Source organism: Musa acuminata, chromosome BXJ2-4 (assembly GCF_036884655.1).
Source record: "Musa acuminata AAA Group cultivar baxijiao chromosome BXJ2-4, Cavendish_Baxijiao_AAA, whole genome shotgun sequence".
In the NCBI taxonomy this organism is placed as follows: Eukaryota; Viridiplantae; Streptophyta; class Magnoliopsida; order Zingiberales; family Musaceae; genus Musa; species Musa acuminata.
Window position 1 is genome coordinate 42,034,923 of NC_088341.1, and position 17,322 is coordinate 42,052,244.

At 35.9% G+C, this 17,322-nt stretch overlaps 1 protein-coding gene across 6 annotated transcripts; it reads left to right on the forward strand.

The window, feature by feature from the left end:
* The first annotated feature begins 536 nt into the window (after positions 1 to 536).
* On the forward strand, positions 537 to 14,932 carry LOC135585718 (uncharacterized). 6 transcript variants are annotated; one of them, XM_065106143.1, is made up of 21 exons: positions 537 to 904; positions 3,323 to 3,493; positions 3,598 to 3,915; positions 5,626 to 5,880; positions 6,273 to 6,397; positions 6,548 to 6,592; positions 6,699 to 6,780; positions 6,879 to 6,947; positions 7,023 to 7,193; positions 7,263 to 7,319; positions 9,083 to 9,151; positions 9,261 to 9,401; positions 9,507 to 9,583; positions 10,132 to 10,395; positions 10,804 to 10,892; positions 11,048 to 11,136; positions 11,739 to 11,867; positions 11,934 to 12,032; positions 14,267 to 14,328; positions 14,403 to 14,454; positions 14,636 to 14,932. In XM_065106143.1, the coding sequence occupies exons 3-21, from the start codon at positions 3,748 to 3,750 to the stop codon at positions 14,702 to 14,704; spliced, it is 2,112 nt and encodes a 703-aa protein (XP_064962215.1). In that variant the 5' UTR covers positions 537 to 904; positions 3,323 to 3,493; positions 3,598 to 3,747; the 3' UTR covers positions 14,705 to 14,932. The 6 variants fall into 6 exon arrangements, with proteins under 6 accessions (XP_064962215.1, XP_064962218.1, XP_064962216.1 ...); XM_065106146.1 differs by having other exon boundaries at positions 11,051 to 11,136; XM_065106144.1 differs by having other exon boundaries at positions 3,446 to 3,493.
* Positions 14,933 to 17,322: the final 2,390 nt, after the last annotated feature.

The following is a 17,322-nucleotide window of genomic DNA, read 5'->3' on the forward strand; positions in this document are numbered from 1 at the left end:
ATATCTAAAGAAACAGATAGGCAACGTTACATTTCTTTCTCTGTTAGATGCTCTTCTTTTTAAAGTAGTAGAATATATCCATGTAAATTTTGGACTTTTTGACCGCCATCGAAAATGTTTTACACACGTTTTAAAGCGATGGATGTGAATATGGGACTGTAAAGCACAAGAAATGTGACCCAGCCTATTTGGCCCAACCTTAAACGCCAGCCCAAGTGCCGCTGCTTATGAGGCTTAGCCTACTCGGCCCAGCCTTAAAGGCCCGTGTGGCCCACTCCGTGCTGGTCGTTCCTTTTCAGAATTAATAAAATAGAAAAACTATATGTACGATTTTGAACGGAAAAAGGCTGCCAGAAAAGCCGAATCGCCCGTAGCAAGTTTCGTGTCTAATGTGGCCCTTCAAACACACGACGGGAGCGGGACCCACAGCACGCCGGTGCCCATCAGTTCTGTCCTTCGTCGTTTTGCCCCTGAAAGTTAACTCGGGCCAAGTCGGTTCGAAATCAAGATATATGGCAAAAGTCTGTTGGATAATATATATTCCATCTCCCGATCGGAAGAGCGAGACAGAGAGAGAGAGAGAGAGGGAGAGAGATCGAGGGATTGGGATTTGATCTCTGATAGCTGAGTTGGAGGAATTCCAGCGATCGCCTTCGGAGGATGAGATGAAGAAAGAAGCGGGATCGTTGGCGAAGACGGCGATTTCTACTCCGATTTCTGTTTGACGACGGCGCATCTTCTCCCTTTTTCTTTCGTTCTTGTCAGATCTTTTCCGGCCATTTGCTCGTTTCTTTGTTCGTTCGTCTTTCTTGATACTGGTTGGATACCGAGAGAAAGGGCCGTCGATTTGGGCCATCAAGGATTAACGCCAGATTCCGTATCTTCTTTTCAGCTGCTCATCTAGGTATACTGATCTCGCTTTGTGTTTTCTCTTAATTTGTTTCTGTAGGAATTTCTTGGTTCGTTATCTTGGGTTATCTGTGGAATTTCGGCGTAGAATTTGTTGTGGATAGATATTTGTTCGGGCATCCAAATCTTGATAAATAAAGACTTCCTCGTTTCGACTATATGGTATTCGTTCGATTTGTTTTAGGGTGTTGACATGTACGCATGGAACGCTTTCTTTGAATCTTGAATAGAAAATTAGCTTTGGCGTGCTCTTTGCGACGTGATGGTCATTGAATCGGCGGAAGATGTTTACAGGGGTTTAAAAAGAAAACAATCTGCTCACCTTGGATGTTGTTCTGCCATTTGACTACTTGGGAGTTGGGATAGTGTTTGGAGTAGAATAAGATGTGATGAAATTGGTCTTCTAATCAAAGATGCTTCCAAACTACCCAGTACGTTAATCCTTTTGTTCTACCGATTAATGATTGCTTTTTGTTTTGCTAGATTAGGGAGAAAAGTATATAGTCTTTTCACATAATTAAGGCTTAATTACTTGCAGATTAGGGAGGAAATTAATTTTCTTAAAACGATGGTTGTAAGGGCATCCATTGTGCTTCACTGTTTTTGTTGCATGGTTAAAACCCTCTTCTCTTTGCCTCGAAAAAGGATAATGCCAGTTAGGCAAATGCTTACGAGGCAGTTCAATTGATGAAAAAAGACTTCTTTGTTTCGACTATACGGTGTTGGTTAGAATTGTGCTAGGGTATTGACAAGTACACATGGAAAGACTTTTTTTGTATGTTGAATTAAAGTTCACTTTGATGTGCTCTTTGTGGGAGATGATCATTGAATCAAACCAAAAGGCATCAACTTTTCGGTTTAGCAGAAGATAGTTTACAGGGGTCTGAAGATAGTTGACTACTTAGGACTTTGGGATAGTTGTATGAGATGAACAAGATATGATGAAGTTAAGTCATTTTCTAATCAAATATGCTTCCAGACTACCCAGAATGCTGACCCTTTTTGTTCTGCCAACCAATGAACCACTTTCTCTTTTGTCAGATTATGGAGAAAATATTATAATCTTTTCGCATATTAAGACTTAATTACTTGCATAATAGGGAGGAAATTAAATCTTTTAAGACTATGAGGTTGAAAGAATATCATTGTGCTCCACAATACTTGTTGCATAGTTAAAAGTCCTCTTCCCTTTGCCTCGAAGAGGATAATGTCAGTTAGGCAAATGCTCATCGTGCAGTTCAGTCGATGAAGGACTTCCTTGTTTCGACTATAATACGGTGCCAGGGTGTTGACATGTACACGTAGTAAGTTTCTTTTGTATCTTAAATTAAAGTTCACTTTGATGTGCTCTTTATTGGGTGTTGACCATTGAATCAGGCTGAACAGGCATCAATTTGTTTCGTTCACGGAAGATAGTTTACTTGTGTCAAAAAGAAAGAAAACATGCTACTTGCATTGGATGTTGTTATACCATTTTGCTACTTAGGAGTCGGGATAGTGGTAGGAGTTGAACGAGATTTAATGAAGTGAGTCTTATCAAAGATGCTCGTTTTGTTCTACCAATTGATGAAGTACTTATCTTTTGCTATATTAGGGAGGAAACCGAAGGTTTTTTGCATATTAAGGCTTCATTAGTTGCAGATTAGCGAGGAAATTGATATTTGTAGGAAGCTGAAAGACCTCTTCTCTTTGCCTTAAAAGGAATAATATCTTTTAGTCAAATGCTCACCAGGCAGTTCAGTCTTTGCAGTATCACGGAGAGCTGTATATATCAATTTATGCTCTTGTCTGCTATGGATATTCTAATTGTGATTCTAATGCAATGCTTTTCCTCCATACTAACAGCTACATGAAACCAAAAGACACAACCTAATTATTTTTCCAAAATTTTCTGTGTTGTGATTTCTGTTCATTGGCTGCTGACTGAAAGAACCTAAATCTATCACACAACCTAAATCTAATTATCACACTAGCTTTAGGCAGCCATCTGTTTCTTGATAAACAAAACCATCTAGAGATTTTGGTTGAACATTTGTGTTTTGCTTTTAGCATTTCCTTTTGTATGGTCATAATAAAAAGCAACAAAGTAGGTGAATAAATTGTTATTAGTTGTCTTGTTTAAGTTGTTCTGATGTTTTTACAAATAATAGTTTTTGCATATTATCATTTCAGATTGTGCCAAAGCAGATCAAATACGATGTGTGATGCCTTTTTAAGTTGTATTGTTGTACTTCTTTTAAAATTTTTCAAGTGCCTTGTACTTGTTCATTTGGAATGCTTTAAGTTACCTGACAATTCTTCTTTTCGGGTTTCTCTTTCCAGATATATGTTCTGAGAATTTCTAGTTCACTTGAAAGCTATAGATTTGCCTGTTTGTGACAGTCTGTTATATTCCAATGATATTTTGATGCAGGTTGATACTGATTCTTTCTTGAGATAAGCTGATTTTCTTTCACTTAATACATCAATGAGATTTTTTGGCGTGATGGATACTTCAGCTGCACCCTTGATAATGCTTTTCAGTTACTGTATCCAGATATGCAGAAGAATGAAATGAAGTTCTTCATGCTTTGGGCTTTTAACGGTATTGAGACTGTGGAAACAAAGAAAAGATATCATATTTGATGCCAGTGCATGGAATGTGTTCTGATGAGACTGATATTTGGTTGCTACTTTATTTATTACCAGATTCACATCCAAAAGGAAGGGAGTATTTTATTAGATGAGAGTGATATGTTGCTGATATTGCTATAATCACTTCGGAATCTATTCAATTTATTTTGCATCATGGTCATTCTGGAGCTTGAAGTAGTTGACTTTCTTCTATAAGAAAGAGACATGGAATGTGAATTTGAGAGGAGATTTCCGACGAATTCTAAAGACTACAAGCTGTATGAGGAAGTAGGTGAAGGTGTTAGTGCCACTGTGTACAGAGCTCTATGTATTCCTCTTAATCAGATAGTTGCTATTAAGGTTCTTGATCTCGAGAAGTGCAATAATGACCTGGTAAGTATGCTGTTTGCCACCATGTAGTGGAGAGAGATTGATTCTTCCAAACTTTAGTTTCTGCTCAATCTTATTCTTTTCTTATGGCATCACATGCGGGCTAACTTTCTTTATTCAGTGGATGTGTTCTTTTCCCTAACCTAGGCATTACTTACAACTATGGTTCCATTGTCTCTGTTTTTCTTTGTTGATCTCTTTGTCGCATCACTGGCTAGCTTAATCGATTTGAGACTTTGAGCATACTCCAACATTGTCGTCTTAGTTTGATGTCCTATGTAGTCATCTCTGCAACCATTCAATCCTAATTTCAACTTGTAGCATCATCATTTTCTTGACTAATGGTCAGGAAATGTGCTTGATGGATCTACTTCCTTGCACAATTCACAAAGATTTGACATTTATATTTTAGCAAGAGTTTTGACTTACTAATTTCATTTTATATGACTAAGCTGCCCCATAGTTTGACCTTTGCTGTGCAATTAAAAAGAGAAATCTTTTTAAATGAGCATGATTTGTGGTGTTCAGCCTCCAAACAGGATATGTTGGCCGGTGAATTGCATCTTGCATGACTTTGAGAAGAAAGAAATGTTGATAAAATTTTGGAAAGGAGACAGCAGCATTCTCCATAATTTGACATTACTTGATGAATTCCTCCTTAAGTTTTGCAATTTTCATTTAGAATTTAATAATTCATTTATTCCATACCAAAGATAAAGGATATCTTGTGGCCTATTAGTCCATGTCCTTTCGAAGTTTGATTTTGTGCTTAGAAAAACACAAAGGTTTCAGGAGGAACTGCAATCAGTGTATATCATATTCAAGGCATCATTGTTTACTGATGAATTTTAATGATCTGGTCTCCTACCACATTTCATAGTTTCCCCAAAATGTCTATTCAAAATTCCAAACAACTTTCCTGTTAGGTATTATTGCTTGAAAACAAAATAAGAACAGCATATTTCAAGTTAAGGCAATTTTATACCAAGAAAAAGTTCTTAATGTTTACTAGTTAAGATATGATCCACCATGCTTGGCTTTCCCATCTTGTTGTGCATCAACTTGAGTGGAACAGCCCAATTCAAGCAATAAAGGGTCTGGACTCTGGAGAGTGGAGAGGGTCATGTGGACTTCAACTTTCAGCCATGCCGAGGTTGTTCTTTATGTTGGAACCCTGGACGTCCAAGTCACATTGGAGTAATCTTGTCACCAAGGCCTTTGTCACCTTTACTGCAGATCATGATGATAAATCTCCTATGGATTTATGCTTCATAGAGATTATTATTTTGCTGGAGGAGGGATTGGATGATGATGACTTGATGAGGTGATATAATAAGATAATTCTTTCTGTAGATGTTTTGGTTGAGTTGTTAATCTGGAGAATATTTATGAAATGCCAATTTTTAAAAGGTTAACTAGAATGCTATTCAACATGCTTAATAAAGCTATCATTTTAAAAGCCTAACAACTAACAAATTTGCTGCTAACTTGGTATTTTTATCTTAATCATTCCTCTATAATCATTCACACTGGGATTGTCCATGAATGCTTTTCACAATTTTTCTCATCCATTTACATGTTCATGCTTGTTACGAGATGCGTTTGAAGGATTTTCTGATACTTATTTAATGGGAAATCTAGAATCTGGCCTGGATCTTTTGAAATGCTTTTCTGAATAACTTGGTTGACACCTTTTCTCTGTATTTCTTTCAGGATGGAATTCGCCGTGAAGTACAAACAATGAGTTTGATTGATCATCCTAATGTACTACATGCTTATTGTTCTTTTACGGCAGGTCACAACCTTTGGGTTGTGATGCCATATATGGCTGGGGGGTCTGCTCTTCATATAATGAAATATGCTTATCCAGAAGGCTTTGAGGAGCCAGTTATTACAACTCTTTTGCATGAGGTTCTTAAAGCTCTTGTGTATCTCCATGCTCAGGGTCATATCCATAGAGACATCAAGGTAGTTTTCTTTTATGTTAACTAGGTGTTTGGAAGGTTGAGATATTTTTGTTTATAATTAGATCTCCTAGTCCTGTTGGTTGGTGCCGTAACGCTCTTCAGCTAGTTTACTTGTAGTCTTGCTGTTGAGTAAAGTACTTTTATATTGCTGTTGTTCGCTTTGTGGAGACATTGACCTTTGCTGCTTCACTTAGTGTAGTGTCTAGGAATTTGCAAATTTCTCCTGATTTTCTAGCTTCTGCCAGTTTAGATATGCATTTTGTTAAGTAGATTTTAGAAATCCATGTGGGTTCAGTGTTTGTTCTATGTATTTTTTCTTTGTGGGACTCCTTGGATTGTCTATGTTTTGATTATGTAGATTTTTGATGCTCTGTATTTTCTATAATTTTTCAGGCTGGTAATATTCTAATTGATGCTAAGGGAGCTGTTAAGTTAGCAGATTTTGGAGTCTCAGCTTGTATGTTTGATACTGGGGATAGACAGAGAACAAGGAATACATTTGTGGGAACCCCATGCTGGTGCATTTTTTAGATTCATCTCTTTTGCAATTTGGCACCTTTACTGAACTTGGATTTTTGAGCTTGGGATATTCTTTTGGTTTGATCTTTTTTAAATTGATTATTGAATATTGCATATGACTTATTTGTTTATTCTCATCTGTTTTTCAGGATGGCTCCTGAAGTAATGCAACAACTGCATGGATATGATTTTAAGTCAGTGGTGACTATCTCATTGTGACATGCTAATCCATTTGTATTAAAAATGTTTCATCGGTTTTTTAGTAATACTTTTTATCTTCATGATTTGTGATATGAACAGAGCAGATGTTTGGTCATTTGGCATTACTGCATTAGAACTTGCCCATGGACATGCCCCATTCTCTAAGTATCCGCCCATGAAAGTATGCCCCATTCTCTAAGTATCTGCCCATGAACGGAGAGTCATCTGTTTTAATATGTGCTGTGCCTTACTCTATATATATGATATTTTGTATTGCAGGTGTTGCTTATGACGTTACAAAATGCACCACCAGGTCTTGACTACGAAAGAGACAAGAGATTCTCAAAGGTTCTCCTCTAATGAAAATATTGGTGCCAAGATATAACTGTTGTTTGTTGTATTAAAGTGTTATTTTTTTGGTAGTCTTTCAAAGAGATGATAGCCACCTGCTTAGTAAAGGATCCAAAGAAACGTCCAACTTCAGAAAAGCTTTTGAAGCACCCTTTCTTCAAACATGCTCGTTCTAGTGAGTTTCTAGCACAGACTATTCTTGAGGGCCTTTCTCCTCTTGGTGATCGTTTTAAGGCACTGAAGGTCTGAAATTAATCTCTTTTGATTAATGTTGAATGCTAAAATTATTTTTTAATAGTCACTAACTTTTAGGGAAAGGAGGCAAATTTTCTTCTAGAGAACAAGGACGCATCTGAACAATTATCACAGGTATCTTAAGTAAATGCTTTTATATCAATTTTCTTTGAACATATTGTCATTTTGATGTAATAGCATCCTCAGGTTTAGAGGGTACAGGATGTCTAAAGATCTCATGAAGTCTTCCATATGTTTCTCTTAAGAAAAATATAGGTCACCCATATGACAACTTTCTTATGGCTCTGATTTTTCTAAAAGCACAAAGATGTTTCTGTTAAAAGTCAGATCAGAATTACCATATCAGATAATATTTTTGATTGAACTGCTGAAAGCCTGAAAGATTTATTAACTAGTTAAGTTGTTAGGTTACTTAGACTTACCACAAAACACTAATCTATTTGTGTTTTTGGATCACTTTTCAAAAATATTTTTTGAGAACAACTTAACTGTTTGTTTCTCATGAAGAGGCAGGATACGTATCCTTTAGTGATTCATATCATATTTTGCAGTCCATTTTTTTTGTGGTTAAGTTATACCATATTGCAGGCGGGACTGCATGACGAAAAGCTGTAACTGCTTGCATGAGCTGAGTGATATGGTTGCATTGACTTACGTGGCCATGGGACCTCACCATATATGGCTGTGTGGCCTCAGTATACTCTATTATCATATGTATGAAATCTAAAATCTATATGTGATCCATTATTATGAAAATATAATGGTGCGACTGTGCCTCCTATGACTATGCAGCCTCAATATACAATGTTATTGTATATGTCAGTCTGTTTGCGTATGTGATCAATATGAAAATTATAATCACATATGAAGTTATATATTATTGGGTGAGAGAAATATAATCACATATGTGGTTATATATATATTCTTGGGTGAGTCTTGGTGCCTTGGTAAGGTTTTTCTTTGCAACTTGGGTGACTAGGATTTGAGGTCATGAAAACAACCTATCTACTTGTAGGGTAAGATTATAAACATTGACCCTTCCCATGACTCCAGATTGGTGGGACCTTGTGTGCTCAGCCATCACTATTTTGTTGTTTATATTTTTTTCTTTATTTGTGCTATTTCAACTATTGTATATGATTCAAGATAATATGCCATTCTCTTAGTTAGACCCTTCCGCCATTTCTTGTTCCTTAGAACCTAATTATGTTCTTAAATGAGTATGTAAGCTTCTAATTATTTTGTTGGCCTTAGTGTGTGTGTGTGTGTGTGTGTGTGTATAACATCATAAATTGTACATGATTGTGCATTTCTTAATCTATGCTCAGTTTAAAATTATGTTGCATATTTTATTTAACTACATATATCATTGTGTATGCTTCTGTGCATCTGATATGTGGGAATTGCTTGTATCAAGTATTCGATGACATTATTTTTATTTCTTGGTTAACATCATCAGTGTCTGGTCCCAGACTCGGATAAAATTAAAATGAGAGTTGCATTAGATCACTGATAGCTAGTACAAAACTTTATCAGATCTCATGAGCTTGCATCATATTACACAAAGGTCAATGGTGGGAGAAGATTCATGTAGTTGGCCACCACAGATAGTTGGGATTATGTCTCGTTGTTATAATATGACATTTTGGTTGATGAACTGACATTATTTTCTTGTCAAGAAGTTCACCAAATCCCAGACTAGATTTGAACAACTATGGTATAAATTATTCTTATTAGTTATATTGCAGCAAAATTATTATCGAAAGGCATTATTTATGATACTGAGCTGTCTTCTGAAATTTTGACTCTTTGATACTGGATTCTTATATGTTAGTGCATCTGGTTATTGATGATGACAAAATAATTTTGTGTTGCAGCAAAAATACATACGAGGAATTAGTGGATGGAATTTTAATCTGGAGGAGTTGAAATCTCAAGCTGCTCTTGTAAGGATAACTTCTGGTTTCACATGTCAACTAGCTATTTTGTCCAAGAAGGATTCCTTGTGGGAAAAGAACATAACAAGTCTTGATGTTTGATGTGATTGGTGTCCAGATGCAATCCTTGGATAATGTCTATAATTTGGAAAATGTAGATGCTGGCAATAATCTTAAGGATGACCTTGATAGTGTTGATTCCTCGGTGGTTGCTCTGGCTGAGAGAGTTAACTTTGCCAGCAATGAAACTTCTAGGGAGGTATTTATATCTAAGTTTGTTGTTTCCTTCTGTTAAGTATTTTTTCCCTCCCCTATTTCAAGCTTTGAACTGTATCAAATTTAAACATTTATTTTTTTTTTCTAGGGTGAAATGCAAGATCTTCAGGATTTGGAGGGTCCATTGGCCTCTGCATTTCCAAGTCGTCCTCTTCAGGCACTCAAGTATGTAGTTCAGTAACTTTATGTTATAATTACTTGCTTTTTGGCCTCATATTGTTACCTGCATCCAAAAGAAAGAAACGAGCTAGAGAAAAGCAAAACCATTGATGTACTTGTTTTTTAATGATGACAATGACATACAGTGAAAAGGACATCCATTTAATTTAAAATATTTTTAATATGTGGTACATGTCTTCATCGAGCTAATCAACATACTGCTAGAAGTAGAGGAAATCTTCGGGTGAAAAAAAATAGTTGATAAGAACTCAATATCTACAACTGTTATTTCTGTCTTGTATGCATTTATACATAGGAAAACTTCAGGTGAAAACAATAGTTCAGGAGGACTCAACATCTACAACTTTTTTTTTTGTCTTGTATGTATTTATACATTGCATTAGATGTTTGAGGTCAGCAGTAATAATACTTAAGTGAAGTATTGTATCTACAACTGTTTCAAGCAAATCAGAATTATTTAAGTGAAGTTATTTGATGAAATGTATAGCCAACTGAATCAGCTTTAACTTCATAAGCATTTAAAATTGTTGCAGAGCATGTTTTGATGTATGTGAGGACATGAATACCAGCAGCCCTAATTGGAAGATCCCATCAAAGTTCGACTCCATGTTTCCATTGCAGCAAGCATCAGAAGCAAAGGATCTCAAATTTGGAACACATAATGATGAAAATATGGAAAAAAGTGCTTCTGTCTCCTCGAATATGGATAACCTTGGGTGTCAGAAATTCTTAAGTGGTTCTCTTCTACCAGAGCACATTCTTTCTCCGTGTAGGAATGTTGATGCAGATGCAGAGAGGTAATAACCGCAAGTTGGAAACCGTACATTTATGTGATTTAAGAAATCCTTCTGTCCTGTCTCTCTATCTTTAGGTCTGCTGATCCTTCTTTTCCCTTCTGCAATTATGGCTACCAATTTTCTCCTGAGAACTGAAAACTTAAATGTGATCTTAACTGAAAGGGAATTACTATGTTTGAATTTTGCATTGCAGTTTTATTATTAGGTTTCCATCATGCATGAATAATTCTTGTTTTTTATACCACAACTGGATATTCATATGGTCATTGATCCACCACTATTCACTCTTGATATGCATGAATGTCTGAACTCATTCTTGCTCATTCTATAAATTTTTGTCTTTAAATTATATTAAATGGTTTGATGACTATATTTGCTAATTTTTAGTCTCTTTATATCTTATTAAAGGGATGACATACATCGGAGATGTCAACATGAAAGATATTATAGTGGTCCCTTGTCTCGTCAAACGAAAGATTCATCTAACTTGACATCTGGTATAGTACACATGACACTTATCTTCCGTAAGTTTTTTTAGTTTGTTAAACATGTCCTGTGCTAACCAGAAAGAAGCCAAAAGCCAAGTGGTTTTTTGCTGCTTTCTTATTTTTTATACTTCTGTTTAACCTTGGAGAAAATTGGACTGGTGTAGCAGCAATGTTACATGAGGAACCTTCAGAAGGAAAAATTGTCCAGCGTAAAGGACGATTTCAAATTACATTTCCAGATGCTAGCCCAAAGGTACTATACTATTTAACTCTGTGGTATTGTAGATTGTAGAAACAGATGCTAAAGGATTACAAACTTGAGCACATAAATTTTTTTTTACTTCTATAGCATTGAGGTGGACTGTGATAACTTGGAAACTAAAAATTGCAGCAAATAATGATATCACTAATACAATCATTTCTGGAATTTACTGCATGAAAATAGGCAGGCACCTCTTCTAATTTCCTGATTTCTGAATTATGCAAGTGGTTCACATATGTTATTTGATCGTAACGAATGTTTAGTTTCCAACATTTCATTGGTGTGCCATGAGTTTCTCTGCTATTACTCTTTCTTTTACTACCCAAGAGGGACAAATCTGGCTAACAATTATGAACACTTGAGACTATGTAGAAGCACCAAGGTGGAATATGTTATAGTTAGGGATTTAAGTATCCTTGGCTGATGTAAGTGTTTATTCCTCGAACAAAGTTTACTGGATTAGAATGTTTAGTATAAGGTTTCCCTGATTTATATTGAAATGTACCATATGAGACAAGTCATCAATCAACTTGATGATCATATTATCACTGTATCTAGATTGCTTACTATTTTTTCTGCACATTGCCTTATAGGTAGCTTCTTCAGTAAATTGCATGGTCAGCTTAATAGGTGGATCACCTAGAAAATCTACATGTGCAGTGAATGCTGCTTCACTTCTTCCTACCTTGCAATTTTTACTGCATCAAAATTCTATGCAAAAGGTCAGCCGCCTGAGCTCTCTTTGTGGATATTCATCTTCTAGGTATTAAAGTAATTCTTTTTAACAGGAGCAATTAATTAAACTGATCAAGTGTGTGGAGCAAACACATAATGTATCTTCAGCCTACCATACAGAAGCCTCTGATACAAGCACTGGTGATTCACAGGTATATTGAAGATTATTTACCTAAATTTACTATGGAGCATTAGCAAATAAAATGTTCTATGCTGGTGTAGAAGGCATTTAGTTAATAAAATAGAGCTACTTTTTTTTTTCTCTGTGGGTAAATCTGGTGACTATAACTATATTCCACAGCCCAATTTCTCCCGTTTTTGCATTCTTACTATAAATGATATGCACATTATATTGTGAATTAATTGTGACTTTTCTTGTTTCTAAGTTAAGAAGCTTAGTCCTTATCTTCCTTATTAGGTGTAAGTATGATATCTTATTCTTGGCCCTCACTTTTCTTATTAGGTTAAAGCATGGTATCTTATATGTACCAGTCGGTATTAGTGTCTTGTGTGTGTTGATACATCGGTACGTATCGATATCCCAAACTCTATCAAAAAATGACCTAAAATTATAGAAATACCCAATTAAAATTTTTCTAATATGGAGCAACAAATCAATAGCAAATCAATAGCATAAAGAATGTCATTCTTTATGCTCCGCACCAATACATGTCACATTCGTCCTTACCTTAGGAGTCGCCTCAGACACGTGGTTTATGATAATCAGACTATGACTATCATCATATTGATGCACCAATGACATACGGTGTCTCAAGACACTATGTAGTGGGATCAATTTCAAGATTGAGTCCGACAAACAAATCATATTGATATACATATACATAGGATCGAGGATCCTGATCTATCGCCCGTAGAGTCCCATCGTTCTTTTTGATGGTAGAACTAGATATATCCATCGATTGATTATTTAATTCGTTTGAATCTTAAATTTTAAACTGTATAAAAAAATAATCTAACATGCGGCCAATATGTACCTCCCATTTTGCACCATATCAGGTGGTACAGCGGTCCATGGGTTTAAGTACGGTTCCTCATTGCTTGTAGCAGTCCATGGGTTTATGATATATATTAGTGCATGATAATTTATCTACTTATAAAAGTTGTAAGTTGCTTCAGTTTTCAATGCTTCTCTATTGGCAGCATCAGCTCTAATTGGCCATAGTAATCCTATCTCTTGGTTATCACATGACGGTGGGTTTTCTTGTGATTTTTCAGGTTTGCTACTGAATGGGTACTTTTTTCCATCAATTTGCCTCATTGCAGAAACTAAACCATTTCAACTGTCCAATTAGGATTAGAACAATATTAGCAAGGTTCAGTCTACAATAAATCAAATATTCAGTCTACAATAAATCTACATCTCTTCCCTTGGGGTTTTGAAAAGTTTAATATGTTAGTTTGAGAAAATAGTGAAGAAACATGGAAAATAGTACGACCAGCCATTTGACAATATTTTCTTGTTCTACTAACAAAAGAAACATTAATTATATTTAGTGAAAATGAGAGTGAGAACAATGTGACTATTCCACTGGATGTAAACATGGACGCAGCTGTTAGTAATATGATCCATAATCTATCATCCAAAATAAAAACACTCACTAAAGGCAGTTAATTGTGTCAATATACTTTTGGAAGTAGATAACATATATAAGAAGCAATGTGAGGGCTCCTCCAGACTCTTAGAAATATAATTAAAGGATTTTAGCATGACCAACTTAATCCATCATCTCCAGAACTATCTCAAGCTTCCTTATTTGGTCAAATATATCCAGTCAACCTCAGCCAGCTGTTTTTCCCAATTGTTTGTTTAAGAGTTCAGCATCCATTACCACAATTATGATCGTTTTCATCTATTTCCCCCACTAATTTGGACAAACTTCTTATGTTAGTTAACCAATTGAAATATTGTGATCCATCTCTTAGCTTCTATTCCAAACTTGCTTGCACAGTAAGATGGAACTTCTATCTCAAGCTCTACTGCAAAAGTCAACCTGAGCTTGCCTAGATGGTTGTTAGGAGAAACCAGTCAGTGTAGTGATTGACAATCTGGATCACAAGATCCAGATCATGGAACATTGCAATCTAGAATGAAAATATCACCAGTACTATATATAGTTCTGATTATGCAATATTCAGAAGTCCACCTGCCAGACCATGTTCAATTGTTCCCTGTACCGGAACAATCCATTCTCCAGGTAATGTAGGTCTAGAAATATGAAAGTAAACTGGGAGTGAAGTATCATGCAACATGGCTACTTTTAAAATACTATTCTCTCAGCTTCTTTTCCAAACTTGTTGGTATCTTTTGTATCATTTTAGTTGCAATGTTTGTCCAGTTCACTAATATCAATTGTTTATACAACAGTCATTCCAAGCTTCAGGAACAGAGAGGGTACTGCAAAATTATATGACTAATCTGCAACAGAGGTACTAGGTCTGTTATTGATAACAAAAAAAAAATGCTGTTTTGTTGGCATTCATCCAAAACTTTCTTTTATCAGTGTTGGGGAACTTGCTGAAGAAGTGCAGAGTTTAAAACTGAAAAATTCTCAGGTAAGTATCTTGTTTGGAATCTCTTTATTCTACACAGTATCTCTACATAGCATTAGAACCTATTAAGGATATACAGTTCAGCAATCTCTGGTTTAGTTGCCGTTTAAGGCGTGTTGATGATGAAGGTATGTTTGTTGATGTCCGGAAAAGTCAATTTCTTTTTCTTGTGGTGCTTTTGCAGTTGGAACAGCAGATCGATGCGTCCTTGAGAAAGGAAAAGAAACGAAAAGACAAGGCCGCACAGAGATGATCTTTCATGGTGGAATAAGACTTTGTTTTTTTGTTCCCCTCCCACTTTCCTCTTCAAGGCGTGATGGCGATGTTTAATTTATGAATTCATTGCACATAATATCCATTGTATATTCTCTACCCCCTCTCTCTCTCTCTCTCTGTTGGTTTGTTATATTGACATCGAAACTAAGCGGTTGATATGCGAAGGGGTCTGAGGCATGGAGATCCTTCTCTTTCTAATATGCAATATGAGAAGTATCCTTCGGCAAACAATCATTAATTTCAATTAAAATTTTTAAAAATTATTGGTTGATTTTTTTTTCTTGATGTTTTTAATCAAAATGTAATTTTTTGAGTATGCTCAAATAAATTTGACGCGAAGAGTAATTTTTAATTATGACGCGAAGAGTAATTTTTAAATTTTTAATTAACCCTATAAATTGTTTACAAAATTTTTAAATTTAAAGTTAATTTAAACTAAATCTTGAATTTTTATTTAAGACATTTTAAAATTTTAGTGAAAATTTTATGAAAATTTTATATCATTAGTTCAATTGTTAATGAATTGAATCGTATTAATAAAGCGGGAGAGAAAAAAAAAAGTCGATTATTTTTTTCGATTTCAGAGAGCAAGGGTCTCCATGGGAATATGGTGCCTCGTCCGGTTAAGGGCAAGCCTCCAACCATTATCCTGTATAGCTCACATGTCATTTTCGTCTGGATAAAAAAAGGGCTAAGATCTGAAGATGACCGAGTGTCGTTGAACCATTCATTGATGTTACATCATCATTCTCCCATCAAGAGTTCGAAGGTCAATCTGTAGAGGATCACATACCTTGGTTGTATGAGCAGAAACAAGAGATTATGAGACAGTCAGTCCTAACCCATTCAAGTACCACCTTACTGCCATTTTGGATCCACTCATACGTCGATCATTTCTGACAATGTTGAGGGGAAATCGAATAGAATAAAGCGGTATTCCTCGAGGCTCGATCTCCTTAGAAAAACTGGGAAGTTGGAGCTGCATTTTGTAGTAATTTACCCCCCAAAAGCCTACATGAAGAAGAAGGCATGACAGCTTTCAAACTCGTATCCTACTCTTCCCGTCCATCCATGTCGCACTCTGTTTCGTTTGGTCAGTTGCCAAACGACCACCAATTAACTTCCTGAAAGTAAATGCAAGAGGCAATCAACATATATTTCTACTGATTTAAAGTGCAAGATCGATCTCCCATAACAGATTGAAGAAGAACTAATAAGGAGATGCCATCACAAAATCTTTATCCATAAGCAAATATGAACCATCTCCTCAACCCCAAGGACCCACCGAAATGAAACTCGATGTGATCTTTTAGCTGACCAATCAATCTCAGGGGAGTGGCAATACTTCCAACTCGATAAGTGATATCGTCAATCCGAGGTTTATATTGAGGGAGGAGGTTAACCCACTAAAGGTGTACTCAACTGGATTCTTGTCAAGTCCATTGACTTAGCACCTCCCCGACTTTAAGAGACCAAAGATCGTCTTTTGTTAGACGAAGAAGATATCGCTATAACATGGGGCGATATCGGAGGTGAGAGAAGATAAGTGATCCTGTATAGCTCACATGTCATTTGTTGGACGAAGAAGATATCAAGCTATAACATGGAACACTAAACAAGGAGTGATCACTGAGAAAAGATTTTAAAAAATTAAAAAGAAAAAGAACTGGCTTGACTTCAAAAGATAAAAGAATAAAAAAAAGTTAAAAATAAAAAAGGAGACAGGACACATCTATCAAATAATGCTGGTGCTAGCAACTTGCATGTTGCAAACAACAAGCTCAAAGGATAAAACAAAGGTCACTAGTAGTTCAATTGTTTTGGGATCATATGATGCAGTACCGAGAATAATATCTACGAACATAAATATTCTTTCATGAGAATGAAAATATAATAAGCTGTCATATGTAACTATGCCACATACAAATATAGTAGAGGTATAAGCAATAATAATCGCACAATAAAAATGCTACATTTCTATTATTGATCTAAAATTGCAGCTACGAAATCATCATAGAATGGTGATGAAACAAAATGCAATTTGAAAACTAATACATGTCATGAGCTCCAGCCTTCAGATTTATATGACTAATGCAACTTGTAATATGAATATGTCTAAGAAACCCATTAATTGTAAATATGTTCTCAGATTTGGGGAGAAAGGAACCATACATACCCTCCCTCAGTCAACTATGCATTTCTCACTTTCGTCGCACCGAATTGAGCAGCCTGTTAATCGATGCATTCAAGATTCAAAAAATCGACTGTATCATACGCATAGAAACCAGAAAACCTTTTAACTCTAAACCTAAGATGTAAGCAAAGATCAAGAAGGTGAAAAAGGAAGGAGGAATCACGGACATAGATCCATGGTGTGGTTCCTACGAACGGAGCAGTTATCCGTTACGATATCTGCGTCGATCCGATCAACCAGATCAGATGATTCCAGAGTTAGGGAGCCGAAAACAGAACCCTAACCCTAAAACGATCCATGAGAGGGACGGTTGGGGATGGCCGGATCTCTAATGACGACGTTCCGCTTCAGTTCTTCGTGAGGAGGACGGAGAGATCATGGGTCGGCGACTATACAACCCC

Bases quoted from the DNA above. Each gene is read 5' to 3' on its own strand.
- LOC135585718 (XM_065106142.1), top strand. From the start codon at position 3,748: ATGGAATGTGAATTTGAGAGGAGATTTCCGACGAATTCTAAAGACTAC. The intron at 5,881-6,272 runs GTAGTTTTCTTT...ATAATTTTTCAG, and splicing joins ATATCCATAGAGACATCAAG to GCTGGTAATATTCTAATTGA. The intron at 11,137-11,738 runs GTACTATACTAT...ATTGCCTTATAG, and splicing joins TTCCAGATGCTAGCCCAAAG to GTAGCTTCTTCAGTAAATTG.